General features: G+C 46.3%; 1 protein-coding gene across 3 annotated transcripts in view; it reads left to right on the plus strand.

Annotated features, from left to right (window-relative positions):
* Window positions 1-24,718, plus strand: part of IRF2 (interferon regulatory factor 2) — an 86,171-nt gene that overhangs the window by 54,805 nt on the left and 6,648 nt on the right. For all 3 annotated transcript variants that reach the window (XM_039253836.1, XM_039253838.1, XM_039253837.1), the window contains exons 5-7: window positions 186-232; window positions 10,080-10,197; window positions 21,919-22,083. In XM_039253836.1, the coding sequence (XP_039109767.1) occupies window positions 186-232; window positions 10,080-10,197; window positions 21,919-22,083 (330 nt within the window). The remainder of the gene's footprint in view (window positions 1-185; window positions 233-10,079; window positions 10,198-21,918; window positions 22,084-24,718) is intronic.

Genomic DNA, 24,718 nt, shown 5'->3' on the forward strand with positions numbered 1-24,718 from the left:
TGCCTTCCCCTGGCTGGGGGAAGTGACGGTCCCGTCACCAAAGGCAGCCAAACATTGGAATTTTGATGATATATACATTAAAACATGTACAGCTTCATTGAGAGTTTCAGAAAGAAATTGAGGGGACATGTTCCTCTGTGTGTTCTTCACAAATTAACCCAAAACTGTTTTATTTGTTGCCACAGGAAAGAAACCAAAGACAGAAAAAGAAGATAGAGTTAAGCACATCAAGGTAATCTTTGGTTATCCAGAGAGAAAGCCAAACTTGTGACCGTATTTATTAATGACTCGTATTTTGTCTCGTGAAAACAAGTAATGGGATCTCTGTGAAGTATTTAATCTTTCCTCTTTGGCTGTCGTGTTTTATGTGCTTTGCATGTCTCCTCTTTGGCCAGTCCCCTCTTGTAGACTCCACACGCATATCCCCTGCTTAATCCGATTTCACTGAGCAGTTTATGAATGAAGTCACAAATTCACGCTGATCTGGACTCCAGCCTCCATCTGTTGCCAGCTGGTCACTTAGTGTCCGCAGAGCTCCAGCAACCAGCTACTGTCCTGGTCATATGTCCAATCATATGAAGTATATTTTTAGGCTATTAAATATATTTAATGTATTACTAAGTAGTATATACTGATATTACAGTGTAGCACCTTGATATTATGTTTGTATTCCATGACAGGCCGTTAGGTTAGGGGCACAGTGGTCCATTTGAACACCCTGTTAGTGCGGCTCTCAGCAGTTTCTTTCTGTTCCCCTCCCCCCATCACCCAGAGCTACCTCTCATGGCTCCCAAAGGTATGTTTGTGTGTGTGAGCGTTTCAGTAGGCTGTGTGGTCTGGAACCCCCTGTGGTGTGAGGGGATTGTGTAGTCCTTGTTAAATAGCCAGAGAAGAGGCAAACGTCCCCTGGAAAACGGAGGATGAGCTCCCGTTGCCAAGCAAAGAGCAGACACTATGTCCCCCAGGCCTACAGACCAACGAAGAGAAGATTGTCTCAGGGTTCACTGCACACCATTTGCAGGTGGAGAAACTGAGGCTCCAGGGAGTTGAATGATATGGGCCCAAAGGCTGTAGGTCATGTGGCCAAGGTCACATGGGCCTTTAGAACTGACCTTAAAGGTGATGCCAAGTATTATGATCCCTAATCCACTGTCACTTTTGAGGAAAAAAAACAAAGTGTCCAGACAGCACAATGTTTAAAAGCAAGCCAGTTAGTAAAACAGTCAGGAAAAAATACAAGACTATTTACTTCTGATATAAAGTTAATCTTGTGACGGTAGACAGAGTTTGAGGGGAAGCTGAGATAAATTGGAAAACAAATATTTTAGGCAGAGTATTAGTGATGCCCCCAATTTCATTCTAAATATTTTCACTTTGTGACTTATTTTAAATGCAGAGTGGTACTAAAGCCTAGTTTTAACTTTGTAAAAAATTTTTTTGATGTTTATTCATTTTTTGAGAGACAGAGAGACAGAGCATGAGTGGGGGAGGGGCAGAGGGCGAGGGAGACAGAATCCGAAGCAGGCTCCAGGCTCTGAGCTGTCAGTACAGGGCCTGACACAGGGCTTGAACTCACAAACCACAAGATCAGACCTGAGCCAAAGTTGGAAGCTTAACCGACTGAGCCACCCAAGCACCCCAATTTTAACTTTTTATTGTAGAAAGTTTTTGTGCACACAGAAAGGCGACAACTGAGTAAAATTTACTCTGCAAGCATCACCCTAATTTCCACATTAATTGGCTCATAGCCATTTAGTCTTGCCTCCATCGCTTCCCCCCCATCCCATGTGAAGTTGCAAACTGCAGGCAGACATTTTTAAAGGTTTATTTTTGAAAGAGAGAGTGTGAGTGGGGGAGGGACAGAGAGAAAGGGGGAGAGAAGATCCAAAGTGGACTCTGTGTGGACAGCAGTGAGCCAGACTCAGGGCTGGAACTCATGAACAGTGAAATCGTGACCTGAGCTGAAGTTGGATGCTTAACCGACTTAGCCACCCAGGTGCCCAGCGGATAGCCATTTTTGACTCCTAAAAACCATTTCAGATGGTTCAGCTCACTATTCTGAAGCAAAATCCACATCGTCTCATGTTTCCCCCATAACTATTTCAGTATATATCTTCAAAATACGGACACTCTTTAAAAATTGCTATCAACACAGTATCATTATTGCATCTGAAAAGTTAACAGTAATTCCTCAATAGCATCAAATATCTGGTGAGTGTTCAGATTCCCAGTTGTCTCGTAAGTGATGTAATTTTTATACGGTCTGTTTACTTGATTTAAAAGCCATGTAAGGTTCCCACATTGTGATTGGGGGGTATGTCTCTCAAGTTTTTTTAATTTGTAGGTCTTCCTTAACATCACTTTAAAAAAAAAAAACAACTTGTTTTTCCTTGCAATTGAAAAAAACCTAGTTATTAGTTTCAGGTTTCCTGGAGTTTGGATTTTTTTTAGGGCCTACATTTTAATTAGTGTTGTTTAGTCTGAAAAGTTTAACTTCCCCACAAATATGTGAGTTTGAAGAGTTTGTACAGTCTTAGGTATGACTGTGTCATATTTACACTGATTTCATAGCATGTAGCTCAGTGCTTGGTATGGAACAGATACTTAATACATATTTGATCCCTAAATAGATGCACAAAGAAATATAACATGTGAGGTGGGACCGCAGGGTTTACATTGCAATGCAGATTTAATTTCATACTCTCTGTTAATAGACAATAAGAATGGAGTAACAGATGTTCACTTTCAACAAACCTGGCTCTTACATATTTACCAGAGTCCATCGAAAATAGATGCCAGTAATTATAAGATATGCCATTCTTTTAGGTATGTCCATGCAAGAAAAACTGCTTACAATGAAACATGGCCCATAACCGAATGACAGGGCAATCCTATTTTAGGGCTGTGGAGATGTGCCTCTTAGAATAGATGACACGGGGTGTTCTTGTAAGCAGAAGACACCTTCAGTCACATAAGCAATGGAAGTATCTTTCATATGGCCACTCAGTTGAGCAAGTTGTAGAAGGGGCGGCCCTGGATGAGGTTTGGCCGTATTGGTCCAGGGGAGCAATCGAGAGCTTTCCTCTTACATGCAGCTCTGTAGGTCACGTTCCATCCCAGCCAAGTGTACATAGTGAAATCCGCCAGTGATGACGGTATGGTTCATCCCTGAGACTTGTCCCTCAGATAGACATTGTTCCTTCGCAGAAGGCAGGCGATTCATCAGAAGTAAGCACAGCCTGTTTTTTATTTAAATCTGCTTGCACCTGTCACACAGGGTAGCAGCAGAGTCTAGATAAGGCCTGTAGCCTTCCCAAGTCCTGTGGCTCGTGACCGCTAAAGCCACTATGTTTCCTAAAACGTTCATGTAAAACGTTTCCAAAGTTAAGTCTCCAGGTTGCCTGGGATCATACAGTTTAAGGGCTTTATCCTTACTGAGCTATATACGTTACTTTCTGTCGTCACAGTGCCTGCGCTCTGAGTTAATATGTCCTGTGCCATTGTGCAGCTGGGTCGACTGGGTCGGTTTCTTGCACTGAGAAAATTTGCCTTGTGTCTGGTAACCAGGTGGGAGAAATTGCTATTGAGACAAGCGCCTCCCAGTCTTCATTGAGTTCAAGTTGAAGTTTTAACTAGCAAATGATGTTTCGAACATGTGGGCTGAGTGTCAGCATTTTTCTTGGGTAGGTCAGGCAGTTTCTCTCCATGATCCATGTTCCCTCAGCCAGCAGCTTCCCTGAGACTGGGAAACTGAGGCCCATCGGCCATGCAGGAGGTGCAGAAACTCTGCCTTGATATTCCTTGATGTTCTCTTTGTGAATCTGTATGTTCAGAGCTCAGTGAGCCATGTTTTACTGGAACTGGGCTTTGCCTGTATGAAGGTAACCATCTAAGGAAATAAGACTAAGACACACAGCAGGGAGCAATACTATATTGTGCATCTTCAGTGTGTATATATGTTTCAAAAAAATGTCACCAGGCCAAGATCAATAAGTAGTGAAGTGGATAAACAGAGGGTGGGAGCTGACATTTTAGAGCCAAGTTCTACCAAGTTCTGAGCTCTAATTATTATGTCACTTAGCTCTCCCTGTGATGGGCAGGTTATGAGGAAATGGGGGTACAGGGAGTTGAGTAATTGCCCCAAGGTAGCACTGCTTCATGAAACTGAGATTTGAATCGGGGTTGGTCTAGCTCCGGAATCCATACTCTCTCACCACACCTGGTGCCTCTTGGCCTTTCGGAAGCTGTGGGACCTGAGCCAGGGTTTGGGGCAGGGATCAAATAAAATGGTCGTCAGTCCCCGGCACCAGGAGCATCAAATGAAGGCCAGGAAGTTAGAGTTGCTGTTTGGTCTTCCCTGGATGAGTCAGGAAACCGGCTTAATTAGAGCAGGAGTCTGCGTGAGGCAACAGTGGGAAACAAAGACTGTGGGTGAGGAGGATTAGAAATTAATACTTCCCGCTTCATTGGATTATTTGCAGATGAAACAGACATGCTTTGAAACTATAAAGTGCTCCCAGATCAAAGCATTGGTACTATGATGGGAAATATATTTGAAGAGGTTCCTCTAAAGCCACTTGGTAAAGAGCAGGCCTGGTGTGTATTAGTTCTGACAGCAGACCTCTGGGTAGAAGTTACAGAAAAGCAGGTATTTGGTTTTTATTAAAAACATTTTTTTAAATGTTTGTTTATTTTTGAGAGACACAGTGCGAGTGAGGGAAGGGCAGAGAGAGGAGACACAGAATCCAAAGCAGGCTCCAGGCTCTGAGCTATCAGCACAGAGCCCGATGCGGGGCTTGAACCCACAAACCATGAGATCATGACTTGAGCCGAAGTCAGACACTTCAACTGACTGAGCCACCCAGGCGCTCTTGTTTTTAGCACAACTTTTTTTTTTATATTTTATTTATTTATTTTTAAGAGAGAGACAGAGTAAGTGGGGGAGGGCAGATAGAAGGAAAGAGAGAATCCCAAGTAGGCTCCATACTGTCAGCACAGAGCCCAGTGTGGGGCTCGAACTCATGACCTGAGCTGAAACCAAGAGCTGGGTGCTTAACCTACTGAGCCACCCAGGCACCCCTAGCGCAACTTCTTTTTTTTTTTTTTTTTTTAATTAAAAAAAATTTTTTTTAATTTATTTCTGAGAGAGAGAGAGACAGCGTGAGCAGGGGAGGATCAGAAAGAGAGGGAGACACAGAATCTGAAAAAGGCTCCAGGCTCTGAGCTGTCAGCACAGAGCCCGATGCGGGGCTCAAACCCATGAACTGTGAGATCATGACCTGAGCCGAAGTCGGATGCTTAACCGACTGAGCCACCCAGGCACCCCTCTAGCACAACTTTCTAATTGAGCTGTTGGCTCTGACGGTGACTTGAGCTGGATTAAAACAACATGCTCCCTGTCACTGTCCAAAGACCACCTGTCAGTGCTGATACTGGAACAGTTGCTTCTATTGGTCAAAGAAGTCTTCAGTTTTTACACCTTAAAATCAGATGAAGACACAGGCTGGCAACCCACATGAAGAACAAGTAAAATCAGTGCTGCCCGGGATGGAGCAGGTGAGGGGGCTTGCCCTGCGTGTTTGGCGCTGGTGCCTCCTTCCACTCCTGGCAGCTCTTGAGGGTACTGCTCCGAGCACAGTGCCAAGGCTGGGTGGTTGAATAACCTCTCTGGATGGTGTTGTGAAAGAGGGCCTGGTTGAACTCCTTGGGTAAGATCAGAGCATGATGGAGTTGATAGTTGGGAATAGGATGGAATGGACGAGAGGAAACCACACTGGAAAGTGTAGATGAAGATGGCGGCAGTTCGAATGGAGAGGAGGAGAGTTTGCACAGGATATAGAGGGTGAAGACAGGCGTGCATCAAAGAGGAGGCCCTGACTCCAGCCTCATAGAAGGGAATGTTGGGAGTGGAGCATGTTTTCTGGAGAAGAGGGTGAGTTTAACTTGGGACATGTTGAATTTGAGATGACAGACCCCCGCAGCCAATGTCAGGTAGAAGAGTTGGATCTGACAGGCCCCAGAGCGCAGGTGAGGGTGGGAACGTAGGCGTGTGGTCGTGTACTCCAGAATGACACCGGAGGCCTTGACAACAGATGCCGTCTCTAAGGAGAAGCTGTATAAGATGAAAGCAGAGACCCAAGGACAAGACGAAGAGAAAAGGGCGCCAAGGAGAGAAGTCAAAGGGAGGTTGCAATGAGAGTAGGAAGAGAATGAAATTCAAGGAAGTTCTAGTTCTAGGGAAGGAAGGAATGTGTCGTGGGATGCGCAGGAGGCGTCAACCTGTATTATTAGAGTTCTTGCTCTTAGTGGCTTCATGGTATGGGGGGTGTAGTCTCCTGGGCTTTTATGAAGCCCAGCCATCAACCTGAAATTTTAGTTAGTAGAGAGACCCAGAGATGTCCTTAAATTTGGCCTCAAGGAGACGGGCTTTGTTCAGATGAATTAGGGCATTTCTGGCAGTGGGGGGCTGGGTCGCCCATGGAGATAGTCATACGGCCATTGTATTTGGCCTCAAGGAAAGGGATGTCTGGACAAGGAGCTGTGGCAAAGCAATGAGATGGAACCAGCTTGGAGCAGATGGCTGAGTGCCCCTTGCTGGCCTCTTGACTTGGTCCATCCCAAACCCCTTCACCAAGTGCAGCTTTTGAGACCACCCAAGAATGTATTACTTTAGAGGCCTAAAGAGGGCAGCCCCTGCCCTTGAACTCTCTCTTGTGCCGGTTTGCTTTTGCATAAAATCCCTTCAACTGCAGACCAAACTGTAGATTCTATACTGAGAAAAAAGTTTCTTGGTTGTAAATATTTGGCAGAGTTAATGCACCAGGGAGGGGTCTGAACCTAAGCACAATCTTTAGTTTTTTGGGGGCAGTTTAGAAACCAAAACTAGTTGATTCACGGGACAGCCTATGTCTAAACTAAGAAAGGGAACTGAAAGAGGAGGCTGGTTCAGGATTAATCAGACCCGGCTGTGGTACAGCAAGGCAGGGGACAGGGCAGGCATGGGCACCGTACGGGAGCAGGAGAGGCTGGACAAAGTCCTCTATGCACATGTTCCGTAGAGAACTGTGCACCCCCTTTCTTAGTTTGACTTCTTTGCTTTTTTAAACATTTTATGAGTGTTTGTTTATTTTTGAGGGGGGAGAGAGAGAGATTGTCAGGGAGGGGCAGAGAGAGAGGGGGACACAGAATCAGAAGCAGGCTCCAGGTTCTGAGCCATCAGCACAGAGCCTGATGCAGGGCTCGAACTCATGGACTGTGAGATCATGACCTGAGCCAAAGTCAGAGGCTTAACTGACTAAGCCACCCAGGACCCCCCTCTTTTTAAACTTTTTCTAAAGTACATAGTTTAGGTTTGACTGAGTACAGTGAAGATCTCTGTTGTTTTGCACCCTGGGTGGAGACCTTCTGAGAGGCGCTACATCCCACTCCTCAGGTTACTGTACTGTCCTTCCAGAGTGATAATGCCGAAGAGATGGTTTGCACCGAAGACTTCAAAAGCAACAGGGCATCTCTGAAGTAGGATGGGAGGAATAAAACCATGTTTGAAATAGTCTGACTCCTCTCCACTGGTAGAGTGTTCTGTTCCATTAAAGACATAGCGCAGGGCACAGGGCAGGGATGGGGTGGGAAGTAAAACTGTTGAAAATAGTTCTCTCTGAATCTCTGTGGGGAGTAGCGCAGGGTTTACTAAGACAGAAGGCTCCTGGAATCGGATCATGTTGCGTGACCAAAGACTGGAGTTTGGTTCTTATATCTCCTTAGGCTAAAAGTAGTGTGATCTTGGAAAATTAGTTTAGTCTCTGAGTCATAGTTTTCTCAAGTGTAGAGTTGATAGAAGTATCACTTGCCACTAATTAAACTGTAGATCATGAGAAGCACTTGAGAGGCCCTCAGTTGAGATCAGAATAATTTAGGTTTTTAAATCTATGCACGTTTGGCTCCCTCATTACTTTTGTAAGCAACCTAGAAGCAGAGTGAGTAAAAAATAACTTCACAACCTAAGAGAGGCATAAAGATTAGCAGCTCTTTTCATAATTTCTTTACATGTTCCACATGTAGTTCCTTTTGGGCAATTGAGGAAAAGGAACATGAAAGAATGAATTGAGGGGCGTGACTGGGGAGGGAGATGTGGAGAGGGGGCCACCGAGGAAGCAGCGAGAGAGGCAGGTGGCATCAGAAGGTGGGGAATTCTAGTAACGTCAGACAGTCACGTCAGGAGGGATCTTGCAGTGCCCCCTGTTGGGTGGGGCTGAGGGACAGGACTCAAGGGAAGGTCATTGTATTCTCGAGCAGTTCTGATCTTGAATAACAGAAAGCATCTATTTGATACTAAGTGCCAGGTGCATATTTATCTCATTTAATCTTCACATCATGCCTGGGCCGTGGGTCCCTTATTGTCCTCAGTTCACAGCTGCCCACAGTGCCCTAGAAAAGGCTTGAAGAGGGGTAGATGAGGTCCTGCATCCAGTACAAGGTGGCCGAGACAGGCTGTGAGCCCAGCTCCGTGTGACCGCAAAGCCTGACGGACAGCAGGCTTGTCTGCCCAGCCCCACAGGAGCCGAGAGCCGGAGCCCACGGCTGGGGTGGCGGCCAGACCCCAGGCCCTGATAAGGGTGCGGGTGAGGAGGCTAAGGTGGGAAAGGCAGACGCCTCTTCAGAAGTTTGGCTAGAAAGGAAGAGAAAAGATGGAGACTCCCGTCACAGGCAAGCGAGTTTTCCCCAGAGCGGCAGAGTTCCTATTTGGACTTGTAAAAATGGGGAAACGCAAGGCTCTGCAGGAGAAAGGGAGAAAGGGGTAAAGACTGTGCCAGGGGGACTGCCCTGGGCCCCTCTTCTGTTGGCCCTGTGCCGCCTCTTGTCAGCCGTGCAGTGTGGAGCCTTATTAGGACTGAGCTGTGTAGTGAAGTGATATCTTCGAAGTTAGAGTTATTGACCATGGTGGGAGTCGGCCAGGTGGGGTTGCAAAGGAAGAGGTAGTTTCTTGCTCCTTCCCACTGATTCTGGGTAGCACATAAATAAATTGCTAGGAGTACTTGGCATGCCTTAGAGGTACCCACCACTCTGGATTTTTCAAAGCACAGGCATGTCTACCCTCAGTGATCTTCTGCTTCCGTCTTGTTTTCCTTCTGCCCCCACTCTTCATTTTGGTTTCCCAAAGGAGTTGTTCTGTGTGGCTTTTTTTTTTTTTTTTTTGTCTGACTTGATTGATCATAGATGCAGATACAATCTTACCTTGAGGAAAAGCTGTCTCATCAGAATGCTGCAAGTCAGTATGTTCGGGACAGGCTCCCCCAAAGTTAGTTGGCTTTCTCAGAGATTGGAGGGCTCCGGTGCACTTGAATAAGGCAGAATTGAGAGCTACCTTAAGGAAAAGGAATTTGTTGCATTGTGTCGGTAGGATGAATGAGTAGTCTCAGGCTGCCTGGGATGTTCAGGCACTCGAAAGGCATTTGTGTGTAGCCGTGGGTGTGGGGTTGCCCAACTGCACTCCCATTGCAGGAAAGAAGCCTTCCATGCGGTCTGGCCCATGTTATCAGCCACCCTCCCAGAACAGGGTGCTCAAGTGACCAGGTTCCAGGGCAAACCTTACCTGAGGAGAAGTCATTCACAGAGTCCCCTGGGTTCCTGCTCTTGGCTCAATGGTTGAGGCAGACCTTTTCCTCAGAAATAATTGTAAAAGACATGGCATGATTCCTCACCTTAGGATGCCAGGAGTTGACCCTCTTGAGCACTCTCTCAAAGAAGGAAGAGTTAAAAGCTAGGTACGGTACCCAGACAGTGACACAGCCCTGCTCAACCCCCCAGACCATCCTCTATAGGCGTAAGCATTTCATTAAAGCAAACCAAATGTGCTGGAGCCCTTTCCTCGAAGGAAAATACAAGAAGGCAGTACACAGCAGGTGTACTCTATGCAGAAACATGCTTCTTTAGCTTCAGGCCGATTCAGATTAGCAGGGTACGCATTCAGGAGACGAACATGAGCCTAACATTAAAGAAAGTAGACAGAGGGTAGAATTGAAGCTAAGAAAAAGGAGGGAAAAGGAAGTGTTCTCAATTCTTTTTTCTTTTCTTCTTCCTAGCAAGAACCAGTTGAGTCATCTTTGGGGCTTAGTAATGGAGTAAGTGATCTTTCTCCTGAGTATGCCGTCCTGACTTCAGCTATAAAAAATGAAGTGGATAGTACGGTGAACATCATAGGTAAACTGTTTTGACATCTCATTTTTCATATATACAAGCAGCCCCCTGGGGTCTGAAGTTTGTAAAACGTAATTTGCAATAACATAGTCAGTGGGAGGAGGTCTTGGAACCATCTCAGGACGCAAAGGTCCAGCCCCCAGATTTGAGGGCTGACAAAGAAAGACCTTTGAGGTCAGATAAAGGAGCTTGGGATGGGTCATCCTCAAGAGTGACTTTCCCCGAGAGCCTGGTAGGTGAAATGGTTCTTTTACCCCCAGTGGCTCATGATTAGTGGTTTTCCGTCTTTTCAGTAAACGGTCATACGGACAAAAGTGTTATCATTCATTAAACTTGGGACCAAGGAGAGGGAAGACTGTCCCTGTGGGCCCTCCCTGCCCCTGCACCCTCGCGGACCTACCATATAAGTGGCCCTCATTCTTAGAAATGAAGGAACTGAGGCACAGAGACCTGTTGCCAGAGGGCACCCTTCGTTCCACAAAAGTCTTGAGCGCCTTCTGTATACCAGACTCCGTGTTGGAAATTGGTTGGGGAGTAGGACAGTCTCGAAGGAGACAGACAGTCCCTACATAAAGCCACAGATACCTACAGCGCTCGCATTTGAGAAGAATGCTGCAAAGAAAAGAACAAGAGAATATCTGGGCCCAGGTTTCAACTAGAGGCTTCTCTAAGGAGCGCCATTTCCTCTGAGGTGGGTGGGTGAGGAGGGCCCGCATGGGGCAGGCCCCAGAACTGCGGGTCACGGACTCCAGTGTAGGAACCCCAGTTTAGGAGCCCACTTGGAGGGCTGGGAGGAAACCCAGAGGGCTGGGCAGGGTGAGGTTCCAGCAGAGGGGGCCCTGAGCGGGGGGCTCAGGGGGGCCTGTGCAGGGCAGGGGAAGGACTCTGGGTCTTATCCCCAAACTGCCGGAGGGTATGTTTCAAAATACATATTTTTTTTATTTTTACTATTTTTTAAATGTTTTTCTTAAATTTATTTTAGAGAGAGAGAGAGCATGCGTGCGCGTATGTGCAAGTGCGGGAGGGGCAGAGAGAGAGGGAGAGAATCCCAAGCAGGCTTCGCACTGTCAGCGCAGAGCCCAGCACAAGGCTCGGAATGAACAGTGAGATCATGACCTGAGTCCAAACCAAGAGTCAAGACGCCTCACCCACTGAGCCACCCAGGCTTCCCAGATATATATATTTTTAAATTGAAGTATAACAGACCGTAAAGTGCGCAACCATTTTACATACACACGCAATGTAAACACCACCCCTTGGAGGGTTTTAGGCAGGAGGGTGACCAGTGTGAATTTCATCTCAACCCAGTCCCACTGGGCCGCTGCACGGCGTGGACAGGTGGGGGCTCTGCAGCAGTGGAGGCCTGGCCGTGACCCTCTCTTCCAGCTCCAGCCCCAGATTCTACAACCAGGCTTTGCCCTCAGGTGCCTTTGGGTCCCTTAGACTCTTCTCCACGTTGTAGCCTGTCAGGGCTTCTGATGCTCGTAAGAACGAGCGAGATCATACAGAACTAAGAGAGTAAACCTGTCCAGGTACCTTCATTTCTGGAGCCTCAGCCGAGTACGGATGGGAGGCTGCGGACGCTACAAATGTCACTCGCCCCTCCTTCCCCCTGGGTTTTGGCGACCAGGATGTAGGATGATGTATGCTTGGAGGGACCCCCCTGAACGCTGCAGGCTTTGGCAGAGCTCAGTGTGAAGGAAGGGTGGCCGCTCGCTGTATGGGCAGATAACGGCCCTGCGTGCCAGTCGTCCTGTCCTCCAGGCTGGCGGCCTCTGGAAAGCCTTGCCCATTGAACCCTTTAAAAAAAAAACACACAAAAAAACCGAGATAATTTGCCAAGACTCCAGGGACTTTAAGATTCAGCTGTTTCGAGGGAGCTGATTGGTTTTGAGCTCCGCATCATTTATGATGTGCATTCAGCCTCAAATAAAATGGCAAACAAAAGCCAGAGTGGTATTAGAGTTTTCTTTGCCTTTTTTTCCCCCTTAAACATTTGCTTGAGTCTTTGGCATGTAAATTCTCTGTCAGGTTGATTGTTCTTTGCCCTTTTGGTAGGATTAGAGCTCAAGGGGCTGGTGCTCATTTAATGAGTCATTACTTCCTTACTTCCGGGGCAAAGACTGGATGCCGAGTTTGGTTTTGAAAATCACCTGCTTGATTGCATGAGTCTCTTCCTTGGCCTAATAATAAAATAATAATTGGTAGCAGTGAAAGGAGTTTGAATATCTCTAATTAGTTGGTGGCCCTCACAAAGGTATCTAATAATATACCAAGTATCCATACAAGTATTTTAAAGAGATGGGTAATTTGTGATTCTTGTTAACAGTAGCGCTACCTTCAATTTTAAACTGTTCACAGATTTTTTTTTTTTTTTTGTCTCCACTCCCACACGACCATTAATTAGCCATTCCAGCCTGTGTGATTTGTGGACGGAGGTGAGAAACATAGGGATTCTGATTCCAAGGCCACTGCGGAACTTGAGAGATTCTGTCTCTCTTAACCTTTTAAAAATGCTTTATTGAAAAATGACACCATTTCTCACGTTCGGTTCATTTGTTTCTAAACCTGGAGTTCATTCCAGTGTTGTATTTAGGCCCCAAGAGGAAAGCTTCCAGATGTTTTCATTCTAAGCATTATGTTGATGAGGTTAAAATTGAGAAATGAAATGAAGACTTGATCTGAGAGCAACTTTTTACATTGTGTATAAGCTCTGAGGCTGGCCACCCGGTACCTTTTTACTCCAGACAGGGTGGAGATCACTCTAAGTGAATCCAGTTAAGTGCAGAGTAACGGGGAACGGACCGTGGCCCGGACACAGGGACTCTTGCTTGATTGCTGTTCTGTTTGACTTTTATTCTTGCCACAAATGACAGTGGGAAGTCACACACAGGCTTGTGGCCTTCGGCGAGCTGGGCCCTGGTCTTGCCTTCTTGCTAGTGCTGAATGCACCTTCAGATTTAGCTAGGGGTGCACGCCAAAAATGAGCACAGTGTCCCAAATCTTAAGCTTTGTCTTTTACTTATTTATTTTTTTTGAAAGAGCGAGTGGTGGGGGGGTGCGGAGGGGGGCAGAGAGAGAGACATACACAGAATCGGAAGCAGGCTCTATGCCAACATACTGACAGCAGAGAGCCTGATGTGCGGCTCGAGCTCACGAACCGTGAGATCATGACCTGAGCTGAAGTCAGACGCTCAACCGACTGAGCCACCAGATGCCCCAGGATGTGCCTTTTAATGTTCTGCCGCTCCTGTCTGGTTAAATACACAGGTTAGCATGCCCAGCGACCTATCCCTGCCTTCTTTTTAAGGAGTGGGAGAAAAAAAACTCCTTTATTTTTATTTTTATTTTATTTTAGCATTGAATTCTGTTGGGGGCGGGGGGACTTCTGTTTTTAGGAAGTGGAAGACGCCAGCAACATGTTGAATTGTTCTGACAATACCCCGCTGGCATCTTGCCTGGGTTAGCAGTGCTTTTGCAGAGCCGTATTGAGATCATTCCCGGGACAGTGTAAAAAGTTTGCAGGTGTGGACATTCTGTCTGACTTGCCTGGGCAATGCTTTACAATGCCATTGTGTTTCTTGATAAAAGGTAACCCCACCCTTCAATAAAGCAAAGATTGCTGTGAAACAGAGGAGGCTATTCATTACTTCAAAGTAAATCGAGCAATCCTTAGTCACAAATAACAATTAGGAAACAACGTAATTTGGATTTTATCTAGATTTTGTCTGCCCAAATGCACCTTATGGGGTGTGTGTACTTTTTTTTGGTAATTGCTTCCAAATTTGACTGACTTTATTTAAAAGTAAAGCTTGGTAGGAGAGCCTGGGTGGCTCAGTCAGTTAAGCATCTGACTTCAGCTCAGATCATGATCCCACGGTCTGTGGATTCAAGCCCTGCGTTGCGCTCTGTGCTGACAGAACCTGGAGCCTGCTTCAGATTCTGTGTCTCCCTCTCTCTCTGCCACTTACGCTCTACCTCTCTCTCTCAAAAATGAATAAACATTTAAAAAAAAATTTTGTTAAGTAAAGCTTGGTAGCTTTTTTGGACAAGCTCAGAAACTCAAGTATCACCAGGATGAACTTGCAGTTGCAAGAGAATGGATTCACCGTGTACCACCTGTGGGTCCCCACGGGGACCTCAGGGTTAGGAGTCAAGGTTGGCAGCCTCTGGCACCAGAATTCATAATGCTGTGAGGTTGGCCAAAGGTGGTGCAAGGCAGTAGAACTGGTCTTCATCTTTTCCCAGCCCCTTTGTTCACTTTTCTTTTTTGCTGTTTTTACTGGTACTTAAGATGTAAAAAACTTCATCTACAAGAAAAGTGATAGCTTGAGGTGGACCTTTATTTTTTTTTCATATTTTTTAAAAAGTTTATTCATTTAGAGAGAGAGTGCAAGAGTAGACGGGGCAGAGAGAGAGAGAATCCTAAGCAGGGTCTGAGCTGTCAGTGCAGAGCCTGACGTGGGGCTCGAACTCATGAACTGTGAGATCATGAGCTGAGCCGAGATCAAAAGTTGGATGCTTAACTGACAGAGCCTCTCAGGTGCCCCTTGAGGTAGATCTTTAGATGGAAGGCACCCCCTGGTAAGGGGGAGGGCGTGAAGGTCTTCCGTGCTCCTTCTCGGAGGAGGGGGGAGCTGTGTGCTATGCTTTCTGCCTTTCCCCACGAAGGCTGAGCTGTTCACCCCTCAGGAGACAAGGCTTCCGGTTCTGTTAGCGCTCCCGGAAAACGCAGAGCAATAGGAAACTCCACGTGAGATGTGCCTCTTATTTTCCTCCCTGGACCCGACCTAGAAAAGCATGGTGGCAGAGGTGGGACTGCACGGGACGCCCTCTGTCGCCACGCGTGTGCAGAGCTCTGGCAGTAGTTTGAGCTATGTCTTTTCAACCTTAAGAAGTTTTTATTTGCCCAAGAAACCTGCCATCCTTTTATGAGGCTAAATATTTCTCACCCTCCCCTATTCCTCGCCACTCACACCTCATTTATAATGAACCATCAGCTCCTCTTGCCTTCCTTCCCGTTTCTCAAATCCGGCCCCTTCCTTGTGCTTCTGATACTACTCCCGGCCACCTTCGCTGTCGTTGGGCTCCGCTTCCGTTCTCCCCCCACCCCATTCATTCTCCACACAGAGTGATTTAAAAAACAAAAATGCCAGTCTCACCGTGTCATCATTGTCCCCAAGATGAAGACCTGAATCTCTCTTGTGTGTCCAGAGTCCTGATGACCTGGACCTTGCCCACCCCTTTCATATTTCTTTTTTAATGTTTATTTATTTTTGAGAGACAGAGCACAAGCAGGGGAGGGTCAGAGAGAGGGAGACACAGAATCTGAAGACAAGCTCCTGGCTCTGAGTGGTCAGCACAGAGCCTGACACGATGCTCGAACTCATGATCTGTGAGACCATGACCTGAGCTGAAGTCAGAAGCTCAACGCACTGAGCCACCCAGGTGCCCCATATATTTGGTTTTGAACTTGAATTATTCATCATGTTTCAACTTCCATGTGCCTGTCCAGCACGAAAGCGAGGTGGGGTGTGGGCTCTGTCAGCGCAGCACAGAAAGAGATGGACGTTTGGCAGTTCCACTGGGAAGTGTGAGCTGCTACCCCAGCACGACTCATCCTCATTTCTGCTCCCAGACTTTTGACCCTTGTGATGTATTGGTTAACTGTACTGAGATTTTATTGGGACAGACTATTTGCTCCCCTTTATGGGAGCATGTGGTGCTGTGTTCTCGTGGGAGTGAAGAGTGTATACTGCTCCCCCAATCGCACTCTTGCTTCGCCCTGACCTACATCAACCTGTTGAGGTTCGTACAGGCTGCCGGGCGGGCCATCTGGCCTGTGCGAGGACAGATCTCCAGCCTCTGAAATTATTAACCCTGTAGTAACTGTCTGTCCCACCATTGCTCTTGGACATTTATTTCAAATCATTTTGTTAAAACACACACACACACACACACACACACACACACACACACACACACCAGATTGGAAGTTAAAAGACTTAGGTTCTAGACCTACTTCTGCAGCTTTTATTTTTTTTATGTACCACATGACCTTGGGCAAACTCCCTAACCTCTCTGAGACCCCATGTCCCCATATATATAGTAGAAATAGTAATACTGATCCTGTCTACCTCATAGGGTTGCTGGGAGCACAGAACTAACCTAATGGAAAAGTCACTGTGTAGTTAGAAAGTAGTAAAATAATACTAGGATTAAGTAAAATCTGAGGAAGAAAAATAGCCTCTAATCTGTGCCTCATCTTCAGAAGTTATATTAATAGTTTCACTTCTCAGAATTTCAGACAGGATCAAGAGGAAATTTCTCTCCATAATGCCACACTGATGGCTTGCTTTTCTGTGCCCTCTGATAAGCTTTAATGTTTTATTTATTTATTTTGAGAGAGACAGAGACCGCGCGAGTGAGGGAGGGGCAGAGAGAGAGAAAATCCCAGGTCGGCTCTCTACTGTCAGCCTAGTGTCTGATGCTTAACCGACTGGGCCACCAGGTGCCCCCCACCCCCTAATTAGCTTTACCCTTGACCCTGAAACTACCTGGGTGACCTTGGTGGTTATTTGTCTGGCCTCTCTGGATTACAGCTTTCTTTACTCATGAAGTGTAGGACCAAGCCCCCCCCCTCCCCCCGTCAGAGACCCTTGTTTTAATTTCTAACAGTCTCTGCTATTAAGAGCTTTCTGCGAGACATGGGGGCAACTGCGTTCTCAGGTGGAGCCCTCCACTAAGGCAACAATTGTTAATAAAGTTGCGATGACCTTTTAAGGAACCAAACTGGTTCATCAGTAACCAGCCATGAATAATATTGTTGTAATTCTTAGCAACTTGGTCCAGATAAAATTACATTCCTGTGGGGAGAGGGCGGGGGGACTCTTTTCCTGATGTGCTGGAGAAGTTTAGTGGAGGACTTTAGTCAAGCCCCTCTAACCATTGGAGATTTCCTTGGCACCCAATAGAGAGCTGTTGAAAAGCAATGTCACTACTGGTAACGAGCCCAGAGTCTCATTAAGGTGAGATGCGTACGCTTTTACCCTCAGATGGGCTTAGAAAGCCAGGAGGAGTCCGGTCAGAATTTCATGAGCTCTCTAGGTTGGAGAGATCTGGGAGACGGCATTGTGGAGCACTTGAGTTGATCCTTGGGGTCAAGGAAAGTGGAATCTGATTCCTGGTTTTGCCACTTACTGGCTGTCTGACCTTGAATTAATGTTTCACTCTTCATGATGCCTTTTCCTCCTGTCTAGAACAGGGACAGTAATTGTGCCTTCCTCATGGGGTTGTGGAGCCTTCTAGGTGGGAGGTAGGGGGTGAGTGGGAAAGGCAAAGAGAAGTGCTTAGGAAGCCTTCGGCTTTGTTCCTGTTTAGCAGTGAGGATAGTCAGAAGCCTAGCAGGGTGTCACTTCTGCCTTTATTTGCTGTAGGGGATGCTAACAAGTTTGCTATTGGCATGTCTCTTCCAGTGTCAGGAGTTAGTGTTACTGTCTGTTGTCACTTGGGGGCAAAGGCTAGTGGTTTAGGGAACTTATGAGAGCGAGACGCAGAGACAGAGATCGTTCAGTTGATTGGGGCTTATTCCTAAATCACATCCAAAGACCAGCTCAGATGTTGATATTTCCCTGTTTCTCTATTGGGCTGGGACCTATGGGTTGGGTGCTCGGTGATGTTCAGATATTAAGTGAAGTAATGTAAAATTAACCCCTTCTTGGCATACAGCTATATGAATTTTGGCTGGTGCACTTGGCGGTGTAACCACCACTATATTCAAAACCCAGGACATTTTATCACCCCTAAGCATTTCCTCCCTTACCCCCAGCGTCTGGCAACTATGGTCTGCCCCGTCTTCATCAGTTCATCTAGGTTCTTCTCCAGGAGTCCTGACATTTGCTAGGACACATTCATTGTCACATCCGGCATTCACAAGTGGTCACGGTCTCCTCCAGGACCCTGGCTCCAGTCGGTGAGCCATGCTGTATTCATCCATCTCTTTGTTTAGCAGAAATTTACTAGCTGCTCTCAGGCGTCCGCCATGAGCCTGTGCTGCGACTTGACACACAAAGTTCTAATCCCGGTTCTCGGCTCTCAGGAGCCACGATTTGGTGGGGTGATGATGCATCCAAATAAAACGTTACAGGGAGACATAGAGAATTAGCTTGTGGTAGGAGGCAGAAAGTCAGGAAATGACATGACACCAGGTCATGTCATGTTGTTAGTGTTGGCCGAGCAGTGGGGACCGCCACTGAGGGGTGCTCTGGAAGGGGATGTCAGACAGTCCTGGATGGTCAGGAAGAGGCTGTAGAAAGACAGGGGCATTCTGAACGCTGCCTGTTACTCCTTCTCCCCTGCCAACTCGTGTGACTGCCTCACTGAAGCCTTTGATTCTTCCAACTGGGAGGAAATTCTCTACTGTCTCGACTCTTTGATGTGGCCTCTCCCCAGCCTTCTTCCCTTCTGTTTCTTTTCACAACTGTCCTAAACTTCGCTTCTTGAGTGTTCTCAAAGCCATACCAGCGTGCTCACAAAATAGGTCCTTGCCGGCTTAGTCATGGCCTGCCCTCCCTAGTATGTGACAAGTTCTCCATAGAAGTAGGTGCTCAGTAAATCTTCTGTATGTTTAGTGACTGAGTCGGGCATTCAAGGGAAGAGCAGCGAGGGCATGAGTTCCTGGTCAGACAGCACAGGGCTGTTAGAGAGAGAGAGGAAGATGTTCGACGTGCTACCAGTGCATATGCTCCCAGCTCGCTTGCTGTCTGTTTGCAACAACCATGCAAAAGAGAATTGAATTTTGGAGTATTGGAAGTTAACGTGGCTTTGACTGAAATCAAATATACAGAAGACCCTAATTGCCTTAGTGTGCAGGGTGTCACTTGTAGCCAGCTTCTCCTCGTACACATGCACATGTGCACGCACACACGCCCCATTTGGTTTCTATCTGCCAACTGCTTTCAGGACTTGGGAAATCTCGTTTTCCTGCTGTTTTGCCTTCCACGCGAGAAGAGGCAGAAGAAACCTGAGAGCGGTCGGTGTCGGCACTCGTCTGTGTCTGGTGAACTGCATAATTGATGCTCTCATGCTCAAATAGGCTAGTGCAAAGGATAAAATAAAAATTGGAGATTCTGTCTGCCGTATATAGCCTGTTTTCCTCTTCTTTAATTGTATTCCCTCCAGGAGAACTTAAACAACATTCCACTTCCCTTCCCTTCTGAACGCTGTGGCTCTGTGGACGGTTATCACATGCACAAATCTCCTTCCCCAGCCTCTTGAATGCCTTTCCTCTCTGCCTTCTGGAACCGGAGAATTCTCACTCCCCTCGCAAGCCTCCTCTGAGTAGAATCAGGTCATGTTCTCCCTACCTCGTGCTGGTCATTTCGTCTGTCTCCAAAAAAGCAATTAAAACAGGAACTCATTTATAAACAAAAATACTAGAGCAATGAAAATACTTTGAGCAGTTAAAATAAGAATTTGTCCATGGTGGCAAACTTCTCAAGAAGATTGGAACATGATGGCCTTCTTGCCTACCTTGATGGCCCAGAAAATGTGAGGGACGTGGACACTGTACATAGCCCACAAACTTTGTGACTTTGGAGAAGTCAGTTTACTTCTCTGTGCCTGAGTTTCTTAATTGATAATAGGATTATGATGGTTTGCCTGTCATGGTCATGGGTGGAAATGTTAAAATATCTTACGTGAGTAAAACATTGACTATACTGACAGAGTATTTTGAGGCCCTTGGGAAAACATTGTTATTCCTTTACTATTTCCATGTGTTTATTGGTGCCAGTTTTCAGGGATAGTTCATCCAGTCAGTTGCCAATAGAAGTCTCAGGCCAGTTCTCTTTAAAAGTAGGGGAGGGCATTAGGGGCATTCAAATTAAAACCACAGTGAGATACCACTACACACCTATCAGAGTGGCTGACACAGAAATACGGTGGTAACACCAGAAGCTGACCGAAATGTGCATAAATGAGATCATCCGTACTTTGCTGGTGGGAACGTGAAACAGGACAGCCATGGCAAGCCACAGTTTGGCAGTTCCTTATAAAATGAAACATGAAGTTGCCATATGATCCAGCAATTGCACTCTTGGGCTTTTATCCCAGAGAAATGGAAACTTCGGTTCATACAAACCCTAAACACACATGTTCATAGCAGCCTTATTTGTAACAGCCAAAACGTGGAAACAGCCTCCTTCCCCAGCCTCTTGGGTGCCTTTCCTCTCTTCCTTCCATGGGTGAAGAGTTAAACAGACCGTGGTATATCCACACCATGGAATATTACTCAGCAATGAAAAGGAACCAACTTTTGTTAGACACAGCAACTTAGGTGAATCTCTAGGGAATTACACTGAGTGAAAAAAGCCAATATAAAAAGGTTACTCTGTGAGCTCATTTATGAAACATCCTTGAAATGACAAAAATTATGGAAATGGGGGACAGGTTAGTGGATGTCAGGGATTAGATACCTTGGGGAAGAGAAGCTGAAGGAAGGTAGATACAGCTATGAAAGAGTAACATAGGAGACGCTTGTGATGATGGACCTGTTTTGTATTTTGATTGTGCTGGCAAACATGAAACTCCACATGTGATAAAATTGCATAAAGCTAATTGCGCACATGTGCGCGCGCACACACACACACAAACACACACAGGAAAACTGAAGAAATCTGAACAAGATGTGTAGAATGTTATCAGTGTCAGTATGCTGGTATTGTACCTATAGTCTTAAATTTTAATTTTTTAGGTTTATTTATTTTGAGAAAGAGAGAGAGCACGCACACATGCGTGAGCACAAGTGGGGTAGGAGCAGAAAGAGGGGAGAGAGAATCCCAAGTGGGGGGCCTCGAACTCATGAACTGTTAGATCATGACCTGAGCTGAAACAAAGAGTTGGCTGCTTAACTGACTGAGCCCCCTTGGTGCGCCAGGTATTGCACTATAGTCTTGCAGGATGCTTGCGTTGGAGGAAACCGGATAAAGGGCACACAGGATCTATCACTTCTTCCAACTGTATGTGAGTCTATAATGACTCCAAACTAAAGGATGTCATTAAAAAGAAGTTGAGGCAGGATTCGGAACCAGGGTGGTCAGAATTCATCTTCTCCGTGTGCTGGGGAGCTGGTGCTGCTAATCTGGTTGGGAAACCATTCTGATCCATTGTTCCGATATTTCATCCAGTGGTCACGTTGCCGGCAGGGCAGGAAGGGGCTGGGACCGTGAACAGAGCCCCCACAGCTGGGTGTGACACAGTAGAGCGGATTTTGGTGGTCCTTTCTCCTTAATAAGATTTGATAACGTCTCTCTGGACCCAGGACCTGGAAGATGGCACAGCAGCTTCCCTCAGAGCAAGAACAGAGGACAGAAATGGGTCAAGTTCAAAGCACCATCTTTCGGGCCCAGGGGCTAGGTCTGGATGCAGCCTCTGGACCTGCAGGCTTGGCTGTGACTGGATTGAGGTTGGGACTTTGCCACATGTAAGCACCATTGGCCAGCATGCTGGAAATAGCCCCGGGGAGCCGGCTTACTGGCAGGCTGCATCGAGGAGACATTAACCCAAAGCTAAAGCTGTTTTTCAGTTTCGTGGCTGATGACACGTGGTCACTGAGAATCGACTCCTGACTATTCAGCTCTTTGGGGGAAGGTTTTTTTTTCTTGAGAACATATGTTACAATCGTGATTCAGGCATCGGCCCATGATGGATGTCTTTTCTTTGAAGTTGTAGGACAGTCGCATCTGGACAGCAACATTGAGGATCAAGAGATTGTCACAAACCCTCCGGACATTTGCCAGGTTGTAGAGGTGACCACCGAGAGTGACGAACAGCCGGTCAGCATGAGCGAGCTCTACCCTCTGCAGATTTCCCCTGTGTCTTCCTATGCAGGTAAGGGGGCAGGAGGGGGGCCCTGGAACTGGGCAAAGATCAAGTTGGGGCAGCCCTTCAGGGTGGGGCCACCCGCTTCTCCACACAGCAAAGAACCTCTCCTCCATCCTGGGAATTATTCTGGCTTTATTGTCTCAGCCAACTTCTCCTTGGGTACTTTTGTTCCCAGAAGACTTGGCCACAGCATTTCTTTACTTGATCGCCCATAACATCTTCGTGCATGATTAACAAATAATATTTCTTTGGAGAAGTAGTTTTTCTAAGTCTGTTTTATTTGCATAAATTATCAGGAGTCTGGAAGGATGTTTTCAGTGGAATCTGAGTTTAGCCAAAAGCTGGATAGAACCTTGGGGACCATTTCTTCCACCTCCTGCATTCTTAGAAGTGAAAGCACTTGTTCTAGGTCACATGGCCAGTGAGGTTTTGGGTCAGGACTTGAACTCAACCTTGAGATCTCGACCATCATTCCATTCCAGCAGGTTTACTTGTTTCCACATATCTTCCCCTTCTTTTCCAATTCAGTAGAGCTTCTGATCAGGCCAGGTGACTGAGCCCATATCTGATTCCCCAGGGAAGGGCCACAGAATTAGAACCGGATTAAGTTGGTTCTTCAATCCTTATAGGACAAACCAATGACTCCTTTATCTGCCAACATTACATTATATACTCTCTGGTGATCTCTGTTTAATTTTCGGGGGACTCGATTATAATTAGGACATATACATCCTGAGTCAATGTTATTGCTTGCAAACATTACAAAAAGAAAGCAGAGGCCCTATCATGAATAACTACAGTCAGCTCCCATAAATGTTCAGGAATCCTTCCCAGTGTCCTTTAGTGAGATGCCGCTCCCGTGACTGGCACACAGTCTGTGTCAGAATTGGGTTGATTTAAATGACAGGTTCTTTGTGAATTATCAGCCACTAACCTAACCATTTAGTTCCTGAACATCAACTTTCTGGGTTTGTTTTTTTTTTTAGCTTATTTTCAAAAATCGTGGCTAAATAGACATAACACAGAACTGACCATTTTTGCTGTCTTCACGCGCACATTTCAGCGGCAGTAAGTGCTTTCACAGCGTTGTGCGGCCACCCCCATCATCCATCTCCAGAACTCTGAAACTCTATCCCCATTAAACACGAAGTCCCCAGCCCCCTGTCCCCAGCCCACCAAGAGCGACCACCATTCTACCTCTGTGAATTTGGCTCCTGTGGGGTACATCATGCGAGTGGAGTCAAATAGTATTCGTCCTTTTGTGATTGGCTTGTTTCCTTCATTGTCCTCAAGGGCCTAACTTTCCTCCTTGCTGGGAACATAAGATGAATGTGAGATCAAACCTTTCCTGCAAGAACCTTCTAATCTGTCAAACTGGATAAGCCTGTTATTGGTTATTTATTTGTCACATTTTGAGCTCCTGCATGTGCCCTTTATGGTCTTTGCTAGGCCTCAGTAAGAATAACTACTATTGGCTGCATGTTTATCGTGCCCTGGGAACTGGGCTAACTGCCTGGAATCAGCTGACTTGTTTGATTATGAGAACGACCCTGTCAGCTTGGGTATTCTTGTTATTCCTGCTTTAAAAATGACAGCACTCAGGCCAATGTGGGTAAAGCATCGTATCCAGGGACGAACAACTGGTAAAACAGATAGAATCCCCCTTCACGTGGTTGGCGCCAAAAGCCTGTTCTTAACCCTCACCCCTCCACTGTTATGCTGCCCTAGACAGCTGCACAGAGCTCTTCCGTTCATTGTGCGTCCACAGACGCGATCCCGTTCGGTGCGCGCCCACGGTCCCGATCCCGTTCGGTGCACGTCCACAGCCCTGATCTCAAAGACCCACCAAAGACACTTCTGAATAGCATGTTTATGCCTTAATTTTGCAGTTGAGATAACACTAGGTTACTTTGCTTATATTTACAAAGCTTTGGCTAAAAATGTGTGAGTTTCTTCTACATCATGTAGCTACAGGCATTATTCCACCCCTTGTGGGGTTTTTTTTTGTTTTGTTTTTTTTAAGGGTTGTAGTTTTAGAATAGATGTTTCTATTTATCTGTTGAAGACTTTCCTAAGGCTTCTTGAGGATTCTGGAAAGACATCGTCTTGCTGTTCTGCCTTCAGTGGCATTTTGCCTAAGCAGAAGAATCCCAAGGACAGCTGACCCGTGCAGAGAGAAATGGAAATTTCATTACCCTTTTCAGGACATTTGCATAGATTTGAAAAGAAGGATTCCAGTGCCAGACTGGCAGGCAGCTGGGGGGTGTTGTCGGAGCCTGGCTTTTCTGTCTGGCCTTTGGTTCTTTCCGTTGTTTTCATTGTCTGAATTCTCCAGAACCTTTTAGAGTGAGGCTTACTGGCTAGAGCCAAAATGTTTCATCACGACTGCTTTTCCAGAGCTTACAGACATGAAATGTACCTGTTAGACACCGTGGCTGGTTTAAGTCTTTTCGACAGTTTTCCAGCTTTCTGCTAAAAAGGACAGCTTTTTGGTTGTAATTCACCCTTCTTACTTTATGTTCCCCCAAAGAATAGGCTGTTTGTTTTTTAGTGATAAGATTCCTTTGCTTGGACTGAAATTCAACTGAACTTGACTTCCTCCAGCCATTTTCATTCACTTGTTTAGGAAACTGGTATTCAG

The sequence above is a fragment of the Hyaena hyaena genome, unplaced genomic scaffold (assembly GCF_003009895.1).
Source record: "Hyaena hyaena isolate Hyena2069 unplaced genomic scaffold, ASM300989v1 scaffold_467, whole genome shotgun sequence".
In the NCBI taxonomy this organism is placed as follows: domain Eukaryota; kingdom Metazoa; phylum Chordata; class Mammalia; order Carnivora; family Hyaenidae; genus Hyaena; species Hyaena hyaena.